The sequence below is a fragment of the Pleurodeles waltl genome, chromosome 7, assembly GCF_031143425.1.
Source record: "Pleurodeles waltl isolate 20211129_DDA chromosome 7, aPleWal1.hap1.20221129, whole genome shotgun sequence".
NCBI classification, from domain to species: Eukaryota; Metazoa; Chordata; class Amphibia; order Caudata; family Salamandridae; genus Pleurodeles; species Pleurodeles waltl.
Window position 1 is genome coordinate 576,395,185 of NC_090446.1, and position 24,624 is coordinate 576,419,808.

Sequence of the window (24,624 nt, forward strand, 5' to 3'; positions counted from 1 at the left end):
TAATCATTTCAACTGCAATATTATTGACCACAGTATTTTTGTACTTTACATTAAAAGTATGCATAGTTAATATTTTTGTACCACAAACTGTTTGTGGTTGATTGTTTGTCATAGAGCTAGAGAAATTCACCCAAATGGTCCTGTGGTGCACTGCAGGGCATCTCAGATGGGAGGGTAGATCTAACTGGGGGTTGAGCATATGTTCTTGTTAGGAAGTAGACTTTATCATCATTTTCTGGCCCTCATTGTTCTCTCTCTTTGTTCCAACAGAGCTGCATTGAGGATTATGTTTCAGCCATCAAGGTCTCTGTTAACATCTCACTGCAGGAAGACATGGATTCTTCTGAGGGCAGCGCCCCATCACCGATCCTAAACCCTCTGTATAACACAACCTGGTATGATGAGGTAACCCATCCCACTGCCATTTCATCAACTGGAACTTACAAAGTCTTTGTTAAACACCCAGATATAACAATACAAGTACTGGTCAGGGGTGAAGTCAATATGGGGTCATCGATATGTAACATGAAGCAGAATACAATATCAGGACATTGGGATATTGGTTAAATCACAGACATATCTCTGCCTTTTCTGCCACCAGTGGGACTGGGAGAAATCTGTCAACTATCAAGCAGGCATAAAATGTACAGTACTCTTCACCATCATAAACAGGAAATTTCATTGTTTCGACATAAGACAATTTGTCTCAGAAGGTGGTTTAGTACATATTGATTTTGATCTGTCTTTCCCCAGATTCCTTTTGAGAAGAACTGTGGTTCCGACGGGATCTGTGAGGCAGATCTAAAAGTCACATTTGATGCATCTGGGTAAGTCTCCTGCCTGGGTCTTACTTTGATATTCATTGAGCACACTGATGTGGGTGTCTCCAATAATCGAGTCATAATCAAAGGATAAAGTGTTAGCTGAGGGCACTGGTTCATTACTCGTGTTAATCGGCATGTGATCCAGAATTCGAAGAGAGTTTTGGAGCTTGGATTTGCATTTAGTATCAGTGGGCAAGATTGATTAGCAGCATATTAAGTGGTGGTGGTTAGAAGGATGTCAACAATGGCATTTGGCATTTGAAGGCAGAGATCTTTGGATGGGCTATGGTGATGTGGTGAATGTATTACTGATTGTTAATCTAGAATAATAATGTTGCCTTAGTAGTGAGAAATGGGAAACTCTGATACACACTCTGATACACTTGCAGCATTGTCGAAGTTGTTAGTATAAAATGGCATGTTTTGGTCAGGGTACCTATGATGAATTCAGGCTGTGAATTTGCTTTTGATGGTCTAAATGGTACGTTTGGAATTGGAATATGATGATGATTGTCCAATAGATGGATTTAGGATGGCCATGTGTTGTTAGTGGGTACTTCTGTTAATGTATAATGAGCAGTGGTGGTGATGATCCAGGTGCTTCCGTCAGGATGAGCAAAGAGCATTGATGACATGTGCTGTACTTAGGATGTGCATAGAGTGTTAACTGACAGTGTGGTGGATTTAGGATGTGCAGATGTTCTTGGTGGTAAAGGATGTAGAATTTCATGTAGCATTAATTGTCAATTAGGATAAGCTTTTGGGATATGGGTTCATAAGGTTGTAGAACTCAAATGGGCATGGTTTGCTGAGCGGACAGACAGGGAGTTTGTAGATACATTTTCTCTATGCCTCTCGCATTGTGCTCTGTCCCTCAGAGATAAGCAGCTGATAGTGAAAGAATCTGCTACACTGAATATGAGGCTGAATCTGGGAAACAATGGAGAAGATGCATACAGCACTAAACTGCTCCTCAACTATCCAGCAGGACTCTCTTACCGCAAGGTTTCTGTCTTCAAGGTATGTGTGAACAGTGAAAGATTTATCACTAAAAGTGTAAGAGGCATCTGTTCTCAAAGTACACATTGTAAGAAGATCTCACACGCAGTGATGTATGTGCACGTTAATTTTACCACCTCTTATGCTATAACTTAACACAAACATAATGTGTATTTGTAAAGGGCACTTTCACTCCATTATATCTCTTGAGGTTATTGATCGATAGCACCGTGGCAAGATAGCCCGCAGCATGGAAGGTTCACATGGTTGAGTTTAGCCTTCTGTGAGAGAAAAATATATATATATATATATATCTATAGCTATATTCACTGAAAAAACAAAGTTTACAGAGGCGTAACCTTTAAAAAAAAAACTTAGAAATTCACTTTTAAAACCTGAGATTGCAGGGATGTTATAGTCATGTTCTGAATTTACTCGCACAAAACCAGAGAAATTCAGCAGTTATAGTTGGAGTTATTTCAATTAACTATAACTTGCGCCCCCACCGTCATTTAAGCTATTATTCTTTTTTTCTTCTCCAAGAGGTGAGGAATATTTCGGGAGTCATTTACATCAAGAATTACCTGGTAATCTGTGGTGGCCTTGCCTCTGTCTCCTAAGCAAGACTACTCACAATATTTAAAGATTTCAGCCTGCTTTTTGGGGAGCACTGTGTCTGCAGTGCACAAGCCAGTGAGCTAGATGCTCTGTAGGCACAGCTGAATGCTGGGCAGGATTTTGTTGAGAAAAAAAAACAATGGGCCTGACACACCAAGACAGGGACATTGTTTGGTTTACCTGCCTGAGTGTCTCACGCCTTGCACGCAGGCCTTGGGAATAAAAATCAGTGGCAGTTGTTAAACCCTAAATAAGGTGCCTGCCTCTGTGACTCAGAAACTCTTGACCTGGCAGCCTGTTCACCCCAGAAACGCTGATGGCAGAGCCAGCTGAAACACCACCTTAAGAAACCCAGCCACCCCCCCATGTTGGAAATCTGGCTTTTTTGCATGGTAATTCAGATTTTTCACCTTTGCTGGGCCCCATATTTTTGCTGCCTTTAGAACTCTGTGCACTTTACTCCAGCTAACTAGTAGTAAAGTGCTTGTGCTCCTCCTTTAAGCACAGTTAAATTAGCTAATACCCGATTGGCATATTTACTGCTTCTATAAGGCCATAGTATAGTATAGAAATACAACCGGCACAACAAGTTAAATGTGACTTGTGCACTACAGCATGTTTGTGCTATCCACTATTGTGACAAGGAAAACAGAGCTTCAAATCTACCTTTGTAGCCTGATTGCTGCAGTTTTATCCTGCAGTGTGACTGTTTAAAATAACCCTTTTTGACAGGTAAATGCCTCCCCCTTAAATATTAATATATCACCAATATTTTCAGTCTTAAAGCCCACAAGATAAGGTGCATGATATTAAAATGTGGGGCATTTAGAACCTTAATATTACCGTGTCTCTTTAGTGACAAGGCCCAAAAAGCCATTTTCAATATGGTAGGCCTAGCTGTTCTATGTAGGAAAACAGGGTGACCTAAGAGGAGCTTTGAAGCACTGGCCCTGCTCCCTCGTGTACCTAGGACAAAGAAGTGGGATCCAAGGGTCAATTGGCTGACCTCCTGTGTGGCTACATGGAAACAAAAAGCTGCAAGAGGCCTTTTTCTGGAGGTAACCAGCTGATCTGTGGCAGATGGACCAGGATTGAATCCAATTCCTCGCCTTTGCCTGACACCCTATGAGTCTCAAAGTGCCTCCCCTGAGGTCCTTTGGGTCTTAGAAGTGCACTGCTGTGATTGGTTGAGACTTAAAAGACAATGTCAGAAGCTAACATCTATGATGACAACAACCTGTTTGGGGTATCCGCCCATTGTGGTCGCTCTCAAATTGCAACTAGATCCCGGTCTACCACTGCCCATTGACTACCATTGGTGCTATTTTTACTTAAAATTAAAAAAAATCATATCTCCTGTTCCCTTTATTGGGTTTTTGTTATTTTAGTGTTTCTTTTGTAAAAGTTCATTCAATTTTACTCTGTTGTCTGATTCAATAACAGCAATGCTTCTTCTCAGAGAGGCCTGTACTCCCCTTTAAAGATAGCTTTCTCTTTTATAAGTCACCCTGTTGCAAGTGATATGTGTGGATACTGTACAATAAATAATTTAGACTGTGAAAAGCAGTGCTAATATAATTTGGCTAAAATAAAGCAGAGCTCTCTCATTGTCCTGAAGTCAAGGGGATGTATGCTGTTCCATGGATGAATTTGATGGCAGATGTACCCTTGTGACATCCTTTCTCTTAGTAAAGCTCGCTGCAGTGTTCAGTTACCAGTAGTTTGTGCTTTGACCTTGAAGTGATTAAAGTGACTAAGGTTTCTGCCGGTCAGCCCAGTGGAAAAGGGGTAGCAGCATTGTTGCCGGCTCGACACAGAGCCGGCAGCAATGCTGCCGCAAGCAGGGGGCACCAGCACCCTCGAAATGTGCACTGTCTACACAGCAGACAGTGCGCATTTTGAAGATGCTGTGCAGGGAGAACCCTGCACTGCCCATGCTACAGGCATGAGCAGTGCAGGCCCCCCGTGGCCCCCTGCACCTGTTCTCTGCTAGATTTTTAATGGCGGTGGTACCGCCATGAAAAGGCTGTTGGAGAACAAGGTTGTATTCTTCAGGGTGGCACTGACTTCAGCGCCACCCTGGCTGATTGCAACCTGCACCGCCATCACCCCATCAGAATCTGAGATCCTGAGAGCGGGGACAGCGGGAGCCGCCAACCTCGTAATGTGGCCGTCGGAAAGCCACAGCGGGCCGACAGCCACCTCAAGACTGGCGGTCTTCGGACCCCCAGCCTCGTAACCTGGCCCTTAGATTCAATAAAGTGCCTAGGTGCATAACAACAATATTGAACACATTTCTACCATGTCAACTCTATGTTCATCGCCAAAACATTAGTGACTACGTGTATATGACACAAATTGGTCAACTAATAGATACCCGCCATCCAAAAAAAGGTACTGACATGCTGATTAACTATGAACTCAGATCTAGAAATCACCCTGAAATCCAAACAGTCAAAATCTATCAAACATTTAGAAGATATCAGCCCACTTATAAAGTGCCAATATAGGATTATTTGGCCCTCCCCTTAAAAGCATAAAGTGCCTATGTGTGTTCATAGATAAAAAAGAAAAAAAGAAAAAGGGAAATAAGGGAAAAACAGTAACCCAGAGAAATTCCAATGTCTAGTAATTATGAGCTAGGCTCTAAAGCCTCTCCCTCACTCCATGTTTTAAAAAACCTCGATATTGCCCCTACTCTTTTAGCACATGCCTTGTCAAATATTTTTGCACTGTGCATCTTTTCACGCAATAACATAAAAGTGGGGACATTTGGTGATTTCCATAGTTGCAGTAGAACGTGCCACTGCAATTGAAACAAACCAATGGGAAAACTTCTTAAGTTTATACCCTTGGGGGGCGGAGCCAAATAGAACCAGTGTGACCTCTGGTAATATAGGATCATGAATTCCATTGCTAATCTCCAAAGAAACATCATCCCCAAAAACCTGCAGTTTTGGACAGCTAAAAAAAATGACCCCAGTCTTCACAACCCATCGCCTTCCAACGAAAACATTGATTCGGATTTGAAGGGTACATCCTATTAATCCGTGATGGAGTATAATACACCAGCCATCTTGCAAGAAATGCTTCCTTTTATAATTTGCCGCTATAAGCGACTTATACCCCATTTCACTGATGTACTGCCGTTCTCTTAGTGATATCTTGCATCCAGTTTCCCTGGTTACTCTTTCTAAAAACACCGGTACCACTATTTAGGCAATATCTTTTCTACGAAATCTGTAGCAATTACCCCACCCTAAGAACTTATTCTCAAAAAATATATTAATCAACATGGATGTTTCAGTCTTCAGTTCCCTTTAACTGTTCTTAAAGAAACATTTTATCTGTCTAAAACTTAGCTCCAGCTCTATAGTACTGTTCCTGAAGGACTGATTCACTTGATCCTATGATATTAAAGTTGAGCCTACAAAGAAATCACCCAATTTCCTAAAACACTTCTCTTCCCACTGGGATAAAATGGATTGTGACACTGTCATCCCACACATTTGTGTCTCTTTGAGTCAGCTATAAGCATGACGTAGAGGAAAGGCCCTGATTTATTCTAAAGTGGCGCAGCACGGTGCTGTGCCAAAAATAGCAGTGCCGTGCTGTGTCACTTTTGAATCGCAGGGATGCACTGTATTTATCGGAATACTGCACACCTCTGCATTTTCCCTGCGCTAGCACTGAATTAAGCTGCCTGTGCCAACATAGGCATCTTTGCACCGTAGTGCAAGGGTGTCTGCTTTGAGGGGATAGATTGTTTATGTGCAGGAAGATGTCCCTTCCTGCACATAAACAATCAATAATGACGAATTTGCATTTCTATGTGTGCTGCAAAATGCAGCACACATAGCAGTACCAAAGCGTAATTTTGGAATGATTGTTTATGTGCAGGAAGGGACACCTTCCTGCACATAAGCAATCACCCATGGCATTATGCTCTTTCTTTGGAAAAAGTAAAAAACTAGAAGGAATAAAAGCATTCCTCCTCGTTTTGCCATGCTAATGCCACCCTGGGGTGGCGTTAGTTTGTGGCAATGCTACAGGTTTATGGTTACTCGTAAATCTGGGGTAGCGTCAAAAGCAATGGGTTTTGCTGTGGGAAACCCACCACAACACCCATTGCATTCCCCTCTGATGCAGAAAACTGCGTCGGGGCCCATATTTACAAGGAGGCGTAATGCCACAGAAAGTGGTTTTACATCTCCTTGTAAATATGGAGCAGTGGTTAGCCCCACCCGAGCATCACAAAAAGTAACGTTCCCGTGGCAATAGGGGCTCTTAAATCTGCCCCCTAGAGTCTTATATCTAATTTGTTTAGACAATTTTGCCGTCTTCAAAAACACTAGGAGTTGAACCTCGCTTTCCTTTATCATGAGATTCATGAAAAAGCAATCAAATCCAGAATCTTTTCTAGAGAACCTAATAAGATTATCCAAGAGGGCCACCTGATAATAAGTCTTAATATGAGAAAGCGCCAGCCCCCCCTTGTTTTAACCCCATTTCTAATATTGACATCTAAACCCTGGGATTCCTATTTTGCCAATTTTAATAGTCAATGGTTCAATGAAAAACGTAAACAAAATTGGAGACAGAGGGCATCCTTGCCTGGTACCTCGCTTTATCCTAACTCTACTTGCCTCTTTGGCATTGACAATCACCCTTGCCTCAGTACCGAGATATATGTTCTTCAACATTCCAAGGAACTGTGCCGGAAACCCAAACCTATCTAAAAGAAAAAACAGAGCCTACCAGTTCACCACATCAAAAGCTTTCAGCATCTAGCATTAGATGGCGCTTTCTGCTGACTATTCAAGAAGTAGTCTATAGCTTGCACTAAAAACAGAGGGGCATATTTAAGAGCCCCTAGTTCCACTTTAGCGTCGCCATAGCATAATTTTATTGACACTAAGGTGGCGCTAAAGTGGCTTTTTCCATGCGCCATATTTACAAAGTGCGCAATGTATGCGTTGCGCCAGTTTGTAACCCCTTGTGCCACATTATGCCTGCGCCTGGCATAATGTATGGAAGGGGGGCGTTCCCCGTTATGGGGGCCGAAAATATGGTGCAAAAAATCTTTTAGATTTTTTCAGCATTTTTAATGCCAGCACAGAGTAGGCGTTAAAATGAGGCTCCAATTGTTTTCCATGGGCCACTAGGTGCTTTGCAGGATTTGCATCAGAATTTTTGATGATAATCCGGCAAAGCGCCAAACTAGCATAAAAAATGTTGACGCTAGTTCCCTAACTAGTGCCACGGTGCGCCATATGTTAAATACGGCGCACCTATGGTGGCATTAGGGGGGCGCTAAGGAGTGCAAGGAAAGCGGTGCTGCACTGGGTGCAGCACCACTTTTCTTAAATATGCCCTCGGAGTGTTTTTTGAGGCAACAATCCACACTGATCTTGCTGGGTAACAGCTGCTCCCGGGCGCCCCTCGTTCACCCCATATTTTATTTTTAGGACCAGTTTATAATCTGCATTTCCCAGGCTAATAGGGTGATATGAGTTAGCATCTGAAACACTTTTATCTTTTTTTAGAAAGATCACTATAACTGATTCCTTGAAAGAGTTAGGGACCTCTAATCCTTCTTTAATTTGGTTGAACATCCTTGTCAGAAACAGGAGGCGCTCTCTTATAAACATTTTATACACTTGATCGGGATTCTGTCAATTTCTGTGGCCTTTGCACGCAGCATTTTTTAAAGTGCATTCACCACCTCTGCCTGCTCAATTTTCTGAGAGAGAACTCCCTTGCAATTCAGGGGAAGCTGAGGTAAATCAGGTGATTCTAAATAAGTCTTCAAAGGAGGTTGAGAAACGTCCTCAGCTTCTTGATCTACTCATCTGTAATACCCTACAAAGACTTATGGTATTACCTCTTCTTCATGTTCCATCATGCCAGTGCTAGTATTTTAAGCTTCTTCACCCTCTGTTGATTCGTTGAAGTTGTATTGGCCAAGGCAAGTATTTTTCGATTTGCTGACTCTCCTCATAAACCTTTTGTAGAAAGGTTTTGTTTCCACCTATTACTTCCACCATGAAAAATAGCTTTGTAGGCTATAATTTGTCCCTAAGGGTGGACTTAAATGCTTTCCAGACCATAAAATCTGATGCTGAGTTATTATTAAACCCTCCACATCCAGAGCTAAATCATGAATTTGTACCAGAGACTGCGTATCATCAGACACAGGCCGTAATAGTTCACATAATTCACCCTCACCCCCTGAATTATTACTTCCACCCAAATCCTTATCCTCTGCTTGTCCCTATGAACCTCTTTTACTTTGCATGCTGGGGAATCAGGGAATAATATTGCTATGCCCCTAACCGCGGGCCCTGCTGAAGAAAAAGCATACGCAAAAATCTCCCTAGGAAACACCTTTTCAGGGTATTGCTTTTCAGATGGGTCTACTGAAGATTTATAACATCTGGCTTATAAGACAGAAGCCATTTCAGCAAAGCATCCGTTTTTCGCTTATTCTCCAACCCATTCACCTTACATGACAAAATCTTTGCATATTGCATTTCAAACAAATATAAACTATGTGACGCTATCCTCTTATTGCCTCGCTGGTATTATCGATTATCAACTTGCACATCATAAACTGGGACCCCTTGCCACTGGTCGCACTTGGTTCTAACCCTGCCATTATGAATTGCAAGAAACACCCCTCACCACCGTACCCAATCCCTCCCCTACCCTTGGTACCCGGGGTACACCACTGTCCCTGCACCCAAGGCTCCCACTCCTGAAAGTGTGCCCTGCCACTGCACCCAGCCTTTGTGTTGAGACCACCCTTATGATAAATACACTAACTAAACGAGGACAGTTTCTGAATCAAAAACATTCCTACAACCCATCATTGCCAAGGGCCCTCTTAGCTTTACAATCATCTGCAAACACATTTTCACACAAATATTTCTATGATTCCCTTGTTATTATCTTCAAACCCAGACCATTCAAGATCATGTCATTTTTGCAAGAAAGGCTTGGGCTTCTTCTAACTGCTTGAGATACATGAAGTCGACTCTCAGCAAGTACTTTGAGTTTTTGACTGCTGAAACAATGAAGCTTCTACCCGTAATAGCTTGAGTTCTTTGACAAGACCCATAAACCTCCTTCTGCGTCAAGCTGTAGATGCCGCAAGGTCCTAAAATACTCTCATATGGGTACTGTCTATTAATGGAAATTATTATTTTTGATCGCCACTTTCAGGATCTGCTCTTTGATCCTATAATCTGAAAAATTCACTAAAATAGGCAGAGGAAACTTCAAATTCGTTGATTTGACTGCTGGGACTCTATGCAACCTCATAATTGTCAAATCCACAGGTGCATCCAACAAAACATGTTGTCTAATAGGAAAGTCAATTAGCTAAGTTACACTCTGTCCCAAACCCTGTGACTCACTTACTTCAGAAATTCCAATGAACTGAAGGTTAGAGCGCCTTGAGTGATTTTCCATTTCTTCAACTTTGTTCTCTAGATAGCACACCCACTTGTGCTCCCCCCAAACTTGCCCATTGAAAGAGCTCATTATTTCCTCTAAGCCCGAAATTCTCTGCTCTGCTTCCTGCAGCCTTTTTGTCAACTGCTCAAATATCATGAATTTCTGCTCAATTCTAGACAATCTTTGCTGTAATTGTTCAATTTCTTGGTCTTGATGTTGCAGTTAGCCTCTAATTTCAGACAAGGTCATCACCACCTCTATTTCATTGATGCAGTTGACTCAGTTTGTGTTGATAAGTGCATCTTTATGGTGTCTCAAACATTGCTGACGCTGTCCTGGACTTCTGGTTGCAGCTCTTCAGAAGGCAGTGTATTACATCCTAAATCATCAGCACCAACCACCGACTGCCACTGATCTATCCCCAAATCTGCTGAGTATGGAGGTGAAGCGAAACCTGCGGTGAAAGACCCAGGTCCAGCATTCTTCCTCTACTTTACCGTTCAAGGTCACTTTCAGGTCCACTGTCTCAACACCACTCTGAACTCCTCAGCATTTCCCCTTATTCCCCAAACCAGTAGTTATCCTCTAAAATAAAAGGTATTCTTTAGTGCTTGCCATGGAGCCTTGCCTTGCAGGAGGAACCAGGACTTGGTCTACCATCAACCATCACACTTCCACAGCTTAGCTGAGACTCTTTATTATATAGTCCTGCTTGATCCACCTCTGGCTGAACTACTTGTGAAGCGGGCCCTGCGGCAATAGTTGAATGGGCCTGAAACAACTGCACTGCCTACATGTTTGTCCCAGAGATATACATCGAAAAACTTGACATGCCACTACTGTCTCTTAATGACTCTTTCTCTGTTGCCTTGCTGGATACGGCTGAGCGTGCTTTCCCTGCCCCCTCTTTCCCTTCTGGGCAGATAGGTTCATATGGGATTTCACAGTAAGTTTCCTCACTGCCTCAGGCCTACAGCAGGGCCTCTACCCCGCCCCAACTCCCCACCGACTGGGGATAGCCCTTCAGCCCACGAGCCCACAAGCCGCCTGCCGACCTGCTGCCTGCTATGCTTGCAGTATCGCCATTGTTAGCCTTGACACCTCAAACCTCTCTCATACTGCAGGCCTTCTCTCCTGCTATCTTTTGCGCCGATCCTGGCCCAACACAGCCTGAGTCAAAAGCAAGAACTGCATCAAAAGCACTCTACAGTACACAGGATGCGCTATCTCTCGCCACACACCAGAGCGTCGACCATCTACGTCAGAGGAGGGGCCACCTCACACAAACGTTAGCAGCCCAGCATGTGGGCCCCACCTGCTTGCCCACGCTTTGACAAAATTATACGTAATGACATGAAATGCCTAACTGCTTAATTCTTACTCATTTTTTAAAGGTCAATTAGAACACTTTTTCATCATTGAACTGGTCGTTGGCATGCCTTACTACCTTCTTTTCACTTTCATCACCACGCTGCCAGTTTATTCATTTTGTAAACACGTTTTATTAAGATGACGCACATGAGTCATATAAATACCATATTAAACATTATACCAACAGAATAAGCTCCACATAAATTAGTCCTCAATGGTTAAAAGTATTTACAGAATGAAAAGAAAAACTCTAATACACTCAAATAAATTCTTCCTCATAAGTCATCTTTATTTTTCATCGGAAACATAAAAGACAAATTAACACATATAGGAAAAACAAGGGGAACATCCTACAACATGTATCTTAGTAACCCTTAAGGATTTACTTTTTTTAAAAGCCTGCCACGTCATTGAAAATGATTCTTCTCTGCATGTAGACAATTTCTCGTTAATGGAGCACAATATTAAACTCTCACTCTAAATATGGGAACACAGGTGAGAGGACCCGTTTACTAAAATTACAATGAACAATGCGTTTCACCCTCAAAATACATTTAGCTTCTTAGTTTTTCACCAGTGAGATTACATATTTCTCCAAAATGTAATACCTGTTTTCATAAACCCCTGCCTAATTCTTGTACACAAAATAGTTTTTGTGTGTAGCAAGGGTAACTAGATTACTTGAAAGTGGCTGTGTCCTGGTAGACAGGATCTTTTTCATTTCAGAAGTGACTTAGCTTTGTAATATTTCAGGAGGGCAGTTGTACTTGCATGTATGCAAAAATATGGGTGCACTTCAGAAAAGAATGTATATGTTCAAAATATATACATTTATACCAGCAACAGTTTTGAAACACACACATCTACATGGATTCAGTTCATGCCCCTGACTGGTCCTGGATGAGTGTTTTGCTGTACTTCAGACTGAGAGGAGACAAAATGAGAGGAATGCCAAGGATGCAGCACTCTTAGTCTGAATAATGAATTAATTAAGGCATTTCTCAATGTTCGTACAGGGAAAGCATAATGTGAGTGTTTAGGTCAAATGCAGCAACACAAGTGCACTTCTGAAAATAATCACAGCAGTAGAATAATCATGATCATAGAAACAAACAAAGAAAATACACTGCTTCAACCATGGATAATATATCTATATATAGTGATTATATATTCATGCACAATGCAAAATGAAAAATACGAATTAAGCATGCATCACGATGGGGCTTGACATAGACATCATCTCTATGCCAGCTTCAAGTCGTGAACCCAATCAACCGCGAAAAGAGAGAACTACCCACAATGGGATCCGAGCAATGCGACCCCACCCGGAAATGAGTTCTGTCTAACCCCTGTCATCAAGCCTCCCTCTTATATACTTTAAACAACCTGGAGAGGAGAATTCTAGAAATTTCCCCTACCATACAGTAAGTTGTTGTTCAAATGCTGGCTGTACCAGGTCATTGTTGAAAGAGCACGTTTAGAGATTGGCCAAATCAAATCAAATCAAATCATTAACATTTATAAAGCGCGCTACTCACCCGTGCGGGTCTCAAGGCGCTAGGGGAAAGGGGGGGTTACTGTTGCTCGAATAGCCAAGTTTTTAGGAGTCTCCGGAAAGCGGAGTGGTCCTGGGTGGTCCTGAGGCTGGTGGGGAGGGAGTTCCAGGTCTTGGCCGCCAGGAAGGAGAAAGATCTCCCACCCGCCGTGGAGCGGCGGATGCGAGGGACGGCAGCGAGTGCGAGACCAGAGGAACGGAGGAGGCGGGTGGGGACGTAGAAGCTGAGGCGTCGGTTGAGGTATTCCGGTCCCTTGTTGTGGAGGGCTTTGTGTGCGTGGGTGAGAAGTCGAAAGGTGATCCTTTTGCTGACTGGAACCTTGGGCCACATCCCAAGGTGCGCTCCCAAGACTGAACTGTTCCCTGCCGTACCATAAACATTCTCTGGTACGTCCTTATCTCTCCCTCACTCCTCCATGTTATGTCCCTGATTTGGTGAGAAAGAGCAAGAGGAGTGAAAAACATGTTGTAAAAGTTGTGCGCAGAAAAATACCTTCCCCACCAATATGACGGTGTTTGAAGCTAAGCTAAACATAAAATGGAGTCAGTGGTCAAGATGGAACTGGGGGTAAAATACAGATAGCATTATAGTGAGTTTGTCTAATAAGAAAGTTTTTGGTGATTACCAGCATGCAACATTTACAAGGAAGGGGGGAAATCTTAAAAATTAAATCAGGGGAAATGTATTTTCCCCATTGACTTTTATTGAAGGGAAGGCAATCTTAGGTCGGCGACAGCTAAGATAAAGCCTTGGCTTTAAAAAACTAGAGTCTCCCGTCTGAATCCAGTGTGTTGGCATGTACACGATTAACACTTCATTTGCTTTATGTTACTAAATTCACCAAGATCTTTTTATTGTACTATATTTTCAAAAGACTACTCAATGATAGCTGCAGGTGGGACTGAATGATTACCTTACGCTTCTAAAGGAGAATTTGTCTGTTTCTATAATTCACCTTAAATCCTAAACTCTTTCCATGTTGTTACATGCAAGATTTCTTCTACATTCTTCAATCTGGCCCCTTTAGTGTTTATATTGCATCTGGTTCACCAATATAAGGAAAATTATTAATATGTTTCAAGGCCTCACTACAGGCTTTGGGTGTTATTTAAAAATCCACTTGCTTATAATTCTTCTCCTCCAAGAGCCCCACTGTAACTTCCAAATGGTGACAGGCAATTACCTCAATATTTACAGTGCCAGAGAATGTGGCGATTAAAGTCACTCACACCTAGTGAGAAAATAGTATAATTGTGTCTTACTATTTGGTTTCTCAGAGGTAGTATTGTTTAATAAGCAGCAAGGGAGATTAATCTCTCAATATTCCTATGGCGTTTTGCTCCAGCGTTCTTGAACTATCCCAAACATTCTAATTGGTTCACATTTAAAGATATCACCCGTCTTTCACTCATTATCTGCTTATAAGTTTGCATGGACTGGTGCCGCTTTTTTCCATATCTGCTATGTGTTCGTAGAAATTTCCAATACTAAGCCAACATGGGAGTGCTTTGTGTTAGCCAATGTATTTGACTGCATGTCATGTATCCACCTTATCCATTGCAGTCTGCAATTCCGCTACGGTCTGCAATTCTGAAGGGGATGAGACCCAAGAATGTGTAAGAGTAACTCTGTGGTTGCTCCTAAATTCTTAGTTCTTTTACCCATTCAGTCATATGAGCCATTTATATTACCTTTCCCTCCAACCTAGCTTAATATGCTTTCATCCACAAGTGAAGAAAAAATAATTGAGGGGAGGCGGAATGGTGGGGTGGACCATGCAGAGTGGACGGCATCTACTACTCTTAGGCTAAAACTTCTAGGTACTCTCTCTAGTACAGAACACTGACTTGGATATCTCATACATTTGACTGAAAGTTACAACTGATTAGATAAGATTATTATTATAGTGCCATTTGTAGAGGGCAAGCATTCAGCCAGACAGCTTTTGTGGAGCAAAATAGGTGAAGCAACTGAAAGACAAATAAAGCAGGAGTTACTTTCCAGTTTTCAGAAGAAATATTTTTTAAAACCTGAAAAAATCTGCCTTATGCCTTGTATGTTAATTATCTTTACCTGTCTTTTGTTTTGCCTCCTTGCTGCACCTCAAAGACAATGGTGGACTGTGCTGTGCTACCGGAGCAGGATACTACACAGGCCACATCTCGCAATCTGAGCTGCAACATCGCACACCCCATCTTTAAGAGGGACACCCAGGTGAGCCAATGGTGGGGGAAAGGGGGTCACTCATCAGGCACTGGGGGATCAGGTAGAACTAGTGCACGTACAGTGGCATACAACCAGGTTAGTGCATGAGGTTATCCAAATAGGCATCAGGCCACCAGTCTAAAGGGCTCATTATGAGGGTGGCGGTCCATAGACCGCCACACTCACAGTGGCAGTCTGGACTGCCCCAATGCACTGGTCTGACTGCCACATTACAGAACCGCCATCTCTACCAGGATCTTGGATTCCGGTGGTCTAGCAGTGGCAGAGGTCCTAATTTGCCAGGGCAGCGCTGCAAGATTACAACCTCGTTCTCCGCCAGCGGTTTTATGGCGGTAGCACTGTCATGAAAAGGCTGGGGGAGAACAGGTGCAGGGGCCCCCCTAGCCAGCATCATCACAATATTATTACGAGGGTGCTGGTGCACCCTGCAGGCATCAGCATTGCCGCCGGCTTGAATACCAGCCAGAGACAATGCTGTAGCCTGTTTCCTGCTAGGCCAGCGGGCGGGAACTTAGGTTTCCACCCGCCGTCATAACAAGAAACCCATATTAGCTCCGATGGGGAGGTCACTGCATAGGCGGTGGCCACCCTATCAGGAGTTTGGCAGATGGAGTTTTCCTTCCGCCAAACCCATAATCCACCCCTAAGTACTTCAGACTGTTCATCCTTTTTAAGGCAGACTTTCTAACATGTTTCCTGTCACAGACAGGAGAACATAAAAATGATCAATGCACGCTGGGACAAAGTTCCCAGATTAACAGTGGCATTTGTTTTTTGTTTTTACAAAACAAACTCCTGTTTGGGGACTTCTGCTTGTAAAAACAGAAACTTTTGCTATGTGGATGCATTGAACATGACACCCACACAGCAAGTCTTGAGTGTATTCAAGAAACTGTGGTGGCATCGGCTTCTCTGATGATACTGAGATCTCTGGTAGGCTGGTGGAAATCTATCCCTGAATATGGGAGGATAGAGTCCATTAGAGCAGTGGAATAAATCCCTCCACTCTCTTGGCAAAACAAGGTACAGCCCACAAAATTTTAAGTAAGGTCCTGGTCGACTATACTTTGTTCGGCCAGGGCAATAGAGGAATGTACTCTGCTTCTCTTGTAGACTACAGCCTGCAATATTTAGAGATGTCTTTTGGAGATCTCTCCCAGCCTACCAAAGATCTTCATGCCTTCAGAGGAGCTGCCACCATGGTGACTACTCTGAAGGTACTGAAAGTTTGCTGAGTGGCTGCGATGTTTCATGTGGCCACTCAGCAAGCTTTTTTGTTTTACAAAAACAAACTCCTAAAGTGGGAGTTTGTTGTTGTAAAACAAAAAAACTAATGATCCTGACAACCTGGGAGTTTTCTCCCAGTAAAAGGCAAAAAAAATTATATTTGGGTTCTCCGGGCTTTTCCTGGTGGTCCCAAATAATAAAAAAAAAAACCATCAGAACATCTGCCTTGAATAGGGCAGACAGTCTAACATACTTATAAAGACGGCCTTAAGTCCTCCATGTTCTGGTGTGCGCTCGTGGGCCAGTGGGGGTACTGCTGTAGAAACGTGATAGTCCGCCCAACTCTAAATAGAGCAGGCGTCTATCAGTTTGATGCACAGGAAACTCTGAAAATGATAAATATTTGTTGAAACCTGATTTCCAAACATTATTGTTTGCATGCCACATAGTTTTATCAGTAAAACTGCATTTCAGTGGGGAATCTTGTTGCATTTGTAAATAACAGTGCCCTTCCACGTCATGCTTTAGTAATATATTTATTAAAGGTGAGAAGTTTCAAACATGAACTGACAAACATTCCTGCCCCTGGCCTGGTGACTATGCTGTTAGTGATCTAAGAGGCAAGTCAGGGGTAATGTGTACTGTATATGTGATCTAAATTTGTATTATACATGGAGCAAAAGTTTAGTCTATTAAAACAAAGAAAACAGTTGTTTATGCAGCAGACATGTTGAACTCACACATTTGAAGGTGCGCTCTTATGTGTAATGAAGAAAATAACTGCTCAGTAAAATAAAATATTTGCTTGGGATCACACAATTTGAGACCAGTTTATGGGTCAAGAGCATCACAGTAGGGTCGAGTAGATTCATGAAGTTGCTAGACCTGCAAGTCTGCTTGCATTTTTATGATTTTTAAGGAGTGGAACCTCATCAAGTTTGAAGTACCTGTAATAAATTAAATCAGCCAACAACTTCAGGTCAATGACAGGACAGAAGCCCTCGTCTCCGATCCTCACTAAGGACTGACTGCTCAGAAAACCCTGTTTTTATTTTAAAACTGTTTCTATCACACCCTTTTTTATAAGATCGATGAGATAAGGACCATCTCTGCTTTGGAAAACACCGTTAGTTGCGGATACACCAACTGCACCGGTTAGGAATAGAACTTTATCCTGAACCATCTGTAAAACCTCAAAGGCTAGAGTTATTAATTGCCACCAAAATAGAAAGAGGGTGTCTGCCACCCACTTTTCCTGGAAAAAAGATATAAGTTTTGCCGACTTTCTATTGGTCTGGTGGGAGCGTCCTCTGGCTCTTTGATGTCTTCCACGCTACTGAACTGCTCTCTCAAAGTAGAAAGGGGCAATCCCTTCCTTATCAATACCTCAAGATCCAATGCTTCCTCTCAGAGTATGAAAGGTCAGCTTAAAACGTGAGCTCTGCTTGTATTGGAAGCTGGTAGAACAAGCCCTAACTCTGTAGGCTCTACCAAAAAAACACTGTGTTCAGATTTTGGCGGGCTTTGTCCATTGAAGTAAAAGTTTGTACATAATTAGTCATTTCTTTTATCATCTACAGCCTCTTCCAGCTCATTATCAGTCATTTCTGCCAGTTTGGGGTCAATATCCATCAGCAAAGCTTTTCTGCATTGTGTAGACAAAGCTGAATTCACATACCCTAGAACACAAATCGGTCTCTGAATCCAACACCTCAAAACAAGAAGATCTGGTAGCTCTTGAATGCCGCAGCTCCCATCTCTATGATCTGGGTCAAGAGGTTCACCAAATCAAGTGGTTTGTCCTGACAGACTCTCAAGGCTTTATTGATCCCATTTTTAAGGCCCTTTCCGGTTTTTGGACAAAAATAGCACCAATGTAGAATCAATATCAGGAGTAGAGGCCAACTTATTAGGAAGGATAGGCCTAGGGCATTCCAATCTGAGCTTACCTCTTTTTGCTTTCTCCATGGGGCACCTAATCAATCTAGCTGGCAAACATGAAATTTTCAGAGAGGGGATTCTTTCCAGATTTAGGATGAACTATCACACTGGGATAATATGTCTGGCCCAAGGCATATAGGATTGCCCTTTCCTCTCTGCTTACTGTGAATGCATCACCCAATCATAAAAGCAACCCCACAACTGAATAAGCCTCTGAGAAATCTCTGTGGCCAGAGTGGTTTAAGAGGCCATCCTTGTAAGGAGTAAACACCACACAGCTTGTCTGTGCAAAAAAGGATCCCCAATAAAACTCATCATTCCTGCCTTCTCTCTGAGAGTACTTGCCTGGAAGGATGTTCCCACTGCCCCTAAAGGCTATAAGTCATTATTATCCTAAACAAAGAACACAACTACTTATCAGGAGATAGAAATGTTACGATAATTCTGTCAGCAGCACGCTACTTATCGGAGAGAAAGCGTTTGAGTGAAAACCCTGGCCAAATGAAGAACAGCTGAGCGTGCGCCTTACAACAGAATGCGCCGGGATCAAAACACAAATATAGACAGGAACCGCGAGCGCTGCCCCCTGAGTGGACAGAAACAAAAAAGAAAACACACACCCTCGCACCTCTAAAGGAAATCCCTGATGCCTGCAGGTCATGGAATCCCCTCAGGCGAATCCGCCCAACGATTTAAGAGTGAAATTAAACGCTCTTGCGCACCTGTCAGGAAAACGCACACGGCTGAAGGGAAACGAAATCAACTCAGGCTCACGCGCTGCTCACCATGTGTGTAGGGTGACCAACTGGCATTGAGGCAAATTCTGGACAGGACTGTAAAAAATTCAGGACAAAGGGTCAAAATTCAGGACAAAAATTCAAGATCAAACATCAGTTTTACAGACACACCCAAGAGAGGCCATGCCTCACTATGTTGTCAGTGCATTTATTTACTCTTTTTTAACATAGCACTATTTATTCACTGTGGTCTTTTTGTGATTGCCTCTTGGTATTCTACATTCAGGCCTCACAGTACGTACTTGTTTAGTAGTAAATTAATGCCCTTCAGCGCTGTGTCAAGGCCATCGCCCCTACCCAAATTTACCCAATCTTTCTTGAAGAGAAAGTAATAGCAACCTTTTGATTATGTTTCTGTACATTTTAAAACCCCTGGCAAACAGTTTGGGAAACATTAAGGTACCTAACCTTATGCTAGTTTAAACAAATTGAACCCCAACTGCATGTGGACTTTCAACTTAAAAAAAAAAATTATGAGGCAGGGCAGATGGTGTGAGCGACAGTCACACACCTAATGTCAGGATGTGAGGTACCCACAACTTGCCTGCAGTCTCACAGCACTAGAGTGTTTGTCTGGGACTCTACATTTATCTCAGAAATGGGAGCCCAGACTACCAATCAAAGATAATAAAAGAGGAGGATGAAACTGAGATCAAATGGGAGGTCCATGGCAAGTGATTCAAAGGGTTGTTCACTTCACTGTACTGTGGGGTGGTTTTAGGTTTAAGGGGCGGCGGTAGGGGGTTGGGGTGGTTTTAGGTTTCAGGGGTGGGGGTCGGGGGGTCGGGGTAATGTTTAGGGGTGGGGGGTAGGAGGGTTGCATGCAGGAACCATGCATGCCGTTCACTAATGCCTTTACCAGGAATGCCTTTACAACGAAAAATCGTTGTTAAGGCATTAGTTGTAAAGGCATTAGTGGTAACAACGCGGTCATTGTTCCGACTGCGTTGTTTAGGCATGCGTGGTTCCAGCATGCGTTGTTGCGACATACATTCCTCTATGCCACTGAACTCTATGCCATGCTAGCCTACTCTGCACTCAATGCTACTGCACCACTCTACACTACTGCACTTTCTGCCACTCTATGCCACTCTACTCTGCCCAACGCCACTCCATGCCACTGCACTCTAAACCACTGCACTCTACTCCAATGCACTCTAAACAACTGCACTGTACCCACCTCACTGTACTCTGCACCACTGGGCTCTACGCCACTGCTCCTATGCACTCTACTCCACTCCATACCACTATGCCACTAACTTTAGCCATGCTGAACAGCAGCCACTCTGGTGTATAACATGGCTAAAAGGCATTGGCAAAGCCAATAACTCTTGGTTAGACGAGACCTATTGGCTTTGTCAATGCTTGTTAGTACTATGAGGTACCTAGGTCCCTGAAAGAACTGTGAATGTGTAAGTCCTTATTATAAACATGAATTTGACACCCCGTTAGGGGTAGTAAGCGCTATATAAATAAATACAATTACATCATACTATTGGCTGCTACAAAATGCGCGAATACATTTTGGTTAAATAAAAAAAAGTCCTTCTAAAATACAGATTTGAATAATATACAGATTATACCTAGTACTGAATTTTTTTTTTAACAGTCCATTAAAACCACACATGCCACAGCGCACCTTGGAACACCACTACAGTACCTCTCTAAAAGAAAATATCTTTGTCATCAGAAAGCTTCAAGTGACTCCTTTGATTATAGCCAATGCAGGTTTCATGCCCCTTTACATTTGCAGATTCACCAGTTGCCCACATTTGCATTTCTTTAGGGAAGGAGACCCCCTGGCAAGAAGGTCTCTTTCTTATCTGTCTGCCCCTCACTCCTTCAGAGCACAGGAGACCCCCTGCCTTTCAATCCAGCTGGGGAAACTCATCTGCCTGTAATTTCGCCCTGCCTCCGTTGTCTTTTAGGTGAAAGTCTAAAATTACGGACAAATGCCGTCCGTTAAGCCTTTCATCACGGACAACGGACGGCAGGGCGAAATTACGGGCAGTCGTGGAATTTACGGACGGGTGGTCACCCTACATGTGTGTGAGAGGAAACCCTCAGTAAAAACTATTATAGCCAAGATAAGATCCACAAATTAGATTAATTAAAACGACCATAAGAGAGAGCTTTGATTGAAAGAACCACAATCTGGTTTAAACATGGTCTGAGATAAATTAGGAAAACAAAGAGCCACTTATCTTCTGTTACAGCAGCAAAGAAGAGGAAGTGCTGTCTTAGTCAGGCCTCCTTATACTATGATGGGATCCAGGCTGGTATGATGCCATGTGATGCACCAAGTATAGATGGTTAACCGTGTTCTTTCTTGGGCTTTACTGTCACCATGTTTTTTCTTGAAGATGTTTATATATTTTGGGCATGATTCACAAATTACACTTTATAGTAGGCTTTTAGTACTAAGGGCCAGATGTTCCAAACTTTTTGCACGTCATTTGCGACGTGCAAAAAGCAAATCGCGATGCCCAATCCCCATTTTGCAAGTCAGTAACCTAGTTACCGACTCACCAAACGGGACTGCAAGTCGCAATTAGGAAGGGGTGTTCCCCTTCCTCATTGCGAGTCGCAGCACAATGCTGTATTGTTTTGTGACCGCGAATCGCAGTTACCACCTGTGTCACACTGGTGGTAACCCATTCGCAAAAGGGTGAATGGCATCAAAAACACTATGGACCACTGCCTGCTCTGAAAAAATGAAACGAAAACGCTTCATTTTTTCGTTTTGTAATGCATCTCGTTTTCCTTTAAGGAAAACGGGCTGCATTACAACAACAAAAAACCTGCTTTATTGAAAAGCAGTCACAGACATGGTGGTCTGCTGTCTCCAGCAGCCACCATCCCTGTGAGTGCCGCCACTCGCAAGGGGGTGGCAAATTGCGACCCACCTTTGTGACCCCCTTGCGAGTCGCAGATGGTGTCAGGGACACTATCCTACATTCTGGATTGCGACTCGCAAATTGCGAGTCGGTCTGATTCGCAATTTGCAAGTCGCAATCCAGATTTTTAGTACATCTGGCCCTAAGTGCTGTTCACAAACTGCACTTTTGTAGTAATTTACACTTTTGAGTACTTTTACTACTTTTTGGTATTCACAAACTGTACTTTTGTAGTAACTTACAATTTTATAGTAAATTATCAGCGGCCACTGTTGTATATGTCAAGGGGAGAGGGATGACGGGGGAAACAGCATTAAAAAAAATAACAAAAAGAAAACACCTTGTGCCGCCAGTCTCCCACTGCTGTCTCCTGCTGCCTAGCTCCTCTTGACCAGCACAGGCTCCCCAGCAATCCCGGCGCTGCTTACATGCTAAACATATCATGTAAGCAATGTCAAGATTGGAATGAGCGGCAGCTACTGCCGCTCAGACACAAGCCTGGGGTCTGTGCTGTTTCTCCTGCCCAGCTGTGCACACAGCTAGGCTGGAGAATCCTAAGTGCGCATGTGTGTTTGGCTGGCCTGAGACGGTTGGCCAAACACACATGCGCACTTAGTGCACACCTCCCTGCTCCCACCTCCTGTTAACCAGCCCCGCCCTTCCCTGTACACTCTGCTGGCTGAGCCAACAGATGAAAAATTATGAAAAATAAAATGATAGCAAGCTATTGTTTTATTTTTAATCTGCTGGCTCAGCCGGAGGGGTGAGGCCCCACAGCCACTGCGGAGGAGCTGCTCCTGTGAATTATACTTTTGTAGTAAGTCACTACCGCTGCTTTATTTATGGGATGGTGTTGTAGTAAAAGTGGTTGGCTATGTGTAGCTCTGGGTCTACCGCAGAAGTGTTAGTTACTACAAAAGTGCAGTTTGTGAATACCAAAAAATAGTAAACTTACTCCAAAGTGTAAACTCAACACAGAAGTGTATGTTACCATTGTGAATCAGACATTGCTGCTAGAGACTTCGTTGAGAAAGAAACTTTAAACCTTGTAATATCTTGTCAGATTTGCTGTGGTATAAAGACAGGGGTTAAATGTCAGCTTATGTGTTCTAAGTAATTAATGTTTATTCTTGTTTATTTTATTCATGAAATTGTTGTTTACTTTTCTTTTTCTGACTGCAAAGTTAGAGGATTTTCTAACGTGAACTGTCTGACAATCATGCTGGGCACAAAATATTTAAATAACTTGTAAATTAAGTGTACACATACTTTAAAATACATTTCAGTAGTTAGGAAAGTGCTTTGTCATAATTCTAAAGTGAGATGTAAACAAAGACTTTAATAGTATAAAAGCAAATCAGAATACTTGGTGATGAGCAAATGATAAATATTTGCTGAAACCTGATTTCCACACTATCGTTTGTATGCTGTATAGTTTTATGAGTAAAACTGTATGTGAGTGTCAAAGTTTGTGGTCATTCAATCAAAAATGTCTGTAACCCCCGTGTACTACACTGCAACCTTTTCTAATGTATTTAATAAAAGTGAGAGTTTTCAAATATGAACTGAGAAACATTCCTGCCCTGCCCTAAAGACAATGCTATTAGTAACATGAGAGGCAATTCGGGGGTCACGTGTACCCTCTATGTGGGCTAAATTTCAAGTCATTAGACCTGCAGGTCCGGTAACATCGTTATGATTTTACGGGAACTGTATGGTTGACTGATGAAAGGCAGTTGTGATTCGTTAGTGTCAGAAACATGCCCGGCATGCCTTTTAATGGCTAGTGGGGTAGGGGTAGTTTGGCCAGTATCTGTTAAGTCTGAGTATTTTTTTATTTTTATTTAAATTTATTCGGTCTAGGAATCTGGACCATTTAGGATAACAGAGATAACAATCTTACATAATCTTACATAATAAATAATATGTGTTAGAAATTCGTAACAACAATATAAAAACCAATGGTAATCAGAACAATATAGCAAGGAAATCAACAAGACTAGGCATTTGATCATAGATAAAAATACAATAAATGGGGGTAAAACATGGCTAAAAAAGGTAAGAAAATTAAAAACGGTAAAAGCTAGGATATAAAAGTTTTATCTATCATACCAATGTGTGCGGCTCTTTTCCCATAAGACCCAGCCTACGTCAGTTCGAAAAACAAATGGAGATCCTGTTCAGATGTACAATACTTTGTCAAGAAGCCTATCAGATTTCAGCTGTGAAAATGGCACTAAAAGCTTGTACAGTCACTATTAGTCATACAGAGGGCAGCAAGTTCCCAATGTAGTATTCCTGCTGATACTACATAGAATATAACAGTTGGGACTCCTTCTGTGGACTATTGTCAGGATAGCTCAGATGCCCTTTGATACAATAAACCTGCGACGGATGAGCCAAGCCTCCGATAGAAATTTGGTAACTGCAATAGCTACCATGGAGGATGTATCATATGTGCAGATTCTGATGACGTTTGCTCTATCCTGCAATGATAAATTTTTGCAGAGGGGAATGATCCACCTCCCTCTGGGACTCTTATACAAAGGGCAGAAGAATAGTATATGCTCATTTGTTTCTTTACAGTATTGGCAAGAGATACATCTATCAGTTAAGGCGATGTTAGATGGCCAGTGGGCCGTAAAACCATTAGTAGGCAATGTACCATATCTTAGCTGGAGATATAGAACACGGGCATACGGGGGCATAG

At 42.5% G+C, this 24,624-nt stretch overlaps 1 protein-coding gene across 1 annotated transcript in view; it reads left to right on the forward strand.

Moving 5' to 3' along the window:
• The window catches only part of ITGAL (integrin subunit alpha L), a 448,305-nt gene that overhangs the window by 370,446 nt on the left and 53,235 nt on the right, over positions 1–24,624 (forward strand). The window contains exons 18-21 of the mRNA XM_069244383.1: positions 271–405; positions 754–827; positions 1,703–1,844; positions 14,936–15,040. Coding sequence (XP_069100484.1) covers positions 271–405; positions 754–827; positions 1,703–1,844; positions 14,936–15,040 — 456 coding nt within the window. The remainder of the gene's footprint in view (positions 1–270; positions 406–753; positions 828–1,702; positions 1,845–14,935; positions 15,041–24,624) is intronic.